Source organism: Sesamum indicum, linkage group LG3, assembly GCF_026168435.1.
Source record: "Sesamum indicum cultivar Baizhima isolate 11 linkage group LG3, ASM2616843v1, whole genome shotgun sequence".
NCBI lineage: Eukaryota > Viridiplantae > Streptophyta > Magnoliopsida > Lamiales > Pedaliaceae > Sesamum > Sesamum indicum.
In genome coordinates, this window is record NC_142659.1 from 8,005,911 (window position 1) to 8,008,593 (window position 2,683).

Below are 2,683 nucleotides of genomic sequence, written 5' to 3' on the forward strand. Positions count from 1 at the left end.
GATTGGGCGGAATGCGGAGCTTATTTCTAGTCCAAATATTAGCAGCCGGACCATGGGTGGAGATGCACATGGCACGGGAATTTTCATTGGTACGATCCCTCTTCACTCTGTGAATCCTCATGACATATTTACGGATAAAATTGCGGATGCGTATAATAATTCAAGTCGTCGGACGTTGAAATTCATTGAACCTTGCATGCAAAACGGAGAAGTGGTTATTCGCCCATCGTTGACCATGGTACAAGATGGCTCTAAACTATGGAAACACACGACGGGTAGGTTACTTTCTAGGGAAGAAACCATATTTTCATCATCTAAATGAGTTTGTTCGATCTATATAGCCTGCCGTGAAGGATGTTATTGCTACATCTAATGGTTTTACTTTTTTTGATTTCACACTTTGGCGGCGATGGAAGAAGTCATTGAGGGAGGTCCCTAGCTATTCCAGGGCCAACTAATTGTATTGCAACGATGGGAACCAGGGATGGCTCTGCGCAAGCATAAACACACGCAGATTCCAGTGTGGATCCGATTGCGACACTTACCTGTGGAATGCTGGACTAGCGAGGGACTTAGTGCGGTCACTAGTGGCGTGGGTAAACCCTTATACCCGGATGCTATCACAAGAGCATGCACGAGATTAAATTTTGCTCGTGTATGTGTGATGCTAGATATATCCTCCAAATTACCAAAACATGTGGTCTTATTGATGCCAATGGAGGAAGGAGCTGAGATACCATACAAGGTGGATGTGGAGTATGAATGGCTCCCGCTGAAATGTCGTACATGCATGAGTTTAGATCATGATAGCAAAACATGCCCAACCATCAAGAAACTGACGCAGAACGTTAAGATATTTGTGCAAAGACCCCTGAAAGAAAAAGTCATTGGAAAAGAAATTGATGAAGTGGAACCACCTCCTGCTCGAGAAGCTGAACCACATGGAAGAGGAGATATAAGGCATATTATTTCCCGTGATGGGGGTTTAAATGATGGTGGGGATTTAAGGGGCGATGTGTCCAGTAAGACACCTCCGAATATGAAGGGTAAGGAGATTGTCTTGTACAATACGTTTTCGCTACTAATTGATGAGGAGATGTGTGCAGCTACTCATCCCGAGGGCCCTAATGGATGCAGCCCTTCTATGGGGTACTCATGATACCTACCGCGGTATGGAATGTACAGGGCCTTAACCGTAGGGACCATCAACTAGCGGTTCAGGAGCTTATTCGGGTAAACAGATTATTATTTCTTGGCATTGTTGAAACTCGTGTAGCTGCTCATAATATTGCACCTATTCAAAATAATATATGCCCAGAATGGAGCTAGTTTACTGACTATAATACGGTAGGCAATCGTATCTGGCTTATGTGGAATGATGCTGAGGTGGGAATTGATATTCTTAATGTTGGTGACCAATTAATTTATTGCCGAGTCACTAACCGTCTGATGCATACTCAACACTTGATTACTATTATATATGGTATGAATGATGTTAGCAGCAGGAGAACGTTGTGGCACGATCTATGCGACCTAGGGGTAGATATCGCGGAGGAAGCGTGGTTTGTGATGGGGGACTTCAATGCGGTACTTGATATGAGTAAGGTATGTGGTACCTCAGGCGATATTAGGCAGGCAATGGAGGAGTTCCAACGTGTGTTATGGAGATAGGTCTCATTACACTGCCTATGCAGGGAGAGAGATTTACCTGGCGTAATTGTAGTAGAGATGGTAGAAGCTTGTGGAAACGACTTGATAGAGTCTTGGCCAACGATGTGGTGTTACAAATGTGGCCGACTGCTACCTCTGATCATTCTCCATTATTGTTGCAAGGTGGTTCCCGACTTAATTATGTAAGTCTGTTCCGTTTTGATAACTACTTGGCTTTATCTTCCCATTTTTTGGATGTTGTTAAGTCGGTGTGGTTGCATCATATTGAGGACACTTGTACGTATGCGGTTACTAGAAAGTTACGTGCTCTTAAGCCTATTTTTAGGTTGATGCGACAACAAAAAGGAGACCTTTCTCTTAATGTACAGCAAGCCAAGGAATTCCTCGCTACAGCCAGGAACTCCTTGCAGACGATGTGACTTTGTTGTTATTGGAGCACTGTTGTAGATTTGTGCTCATGAAAGCTGTGAAGTTAGAGCAAAGCATGCTTCGGCAACGGGCGAAAATGCAATGGTTAAAGGAGGGAGACCAATGCTTGAGAATCTTCTTCCGCAAAGTGGCCACCAGACAAGCATAAAAAAAGATCTTCCATATTAATGGGCCTAATGATAATATGATCACCGACCAGGAGGCGATTGTTGCGGAATTTATACGGTATTTTCAGACCTTATTTGGAGGTGAACGCCGAGAAAGAGGGCTGAACTTAGAATATTTGAGATCGAGGGTCATACATATGTTAACTGAAGATGAAGGGGACATGCCGGTAACCCCAATCACCAGTGATGAAGTTAAAGAGGCATTCTTTGACATTGAGGAGGACATGGCATCGGGGCCTGATGGGTTTTCGGATGGGTTTTATAAAGCCGCATGGCCTATTGTTAGTGAGGAGGTTACTAATGCAATATTGGAGTTTTTTCATAATGGCCGGCTGTTGAAGCAAATTAACTCCATAGAGATTTCTCTTATCTCCAAGGTACATAATCCCTTATTTGTTAGTGATTTCAGGCCTATT

The 2,683-nt window shown here is 43.5% G+C and overlaps 1 protein-coding gene across 1 annotated transcript; it reads left to right on the forward strand.

Moving 5' to 3' along the window:
* The first annotated feature begins 484 nt into the window (after positions 1–484).
* On the forward strand, positions 485–2,090 carry LOC148788645 (uncharacterized). Its single transcript, XM_088878074.1, has 3 exons — positions 485–1,149; positions 1,500–1,605; positions 1,695–2,090. Exons 1-3 carry the CDS (start codon positions 485–487, stop codon positions 2,088–2,090), a joined length of 1,167 nt encoding a protein of 388 aa, XP_088734200.1.
* The last annotated feature ends 593 nt before the right edge of the window (positions 2,091–2,683 follow it).

Coding starts and splice junctions, on each gene's coding strand:
- LOC148788645 (XM_088878074.1), top strand. CDS start 485: ATGGCTCTGCGCAAGCATAAACACACGCAGATTCCAGTGTGGATCCGA. Junction 1,150..1,499: donor GGATGCAGCCCTTCTATGGG/GTACTCATGATA, acceptor GAATGATGTTAG/CAGCAGGAGAACGTTGTGGC. Junction 1,606..1,694: donor CGGTACTTGATATGAGTAAG/GTATGTGGTACC, acceptor CTGCCTATGCAG/GGAGAGAGATTTACCTGGCG.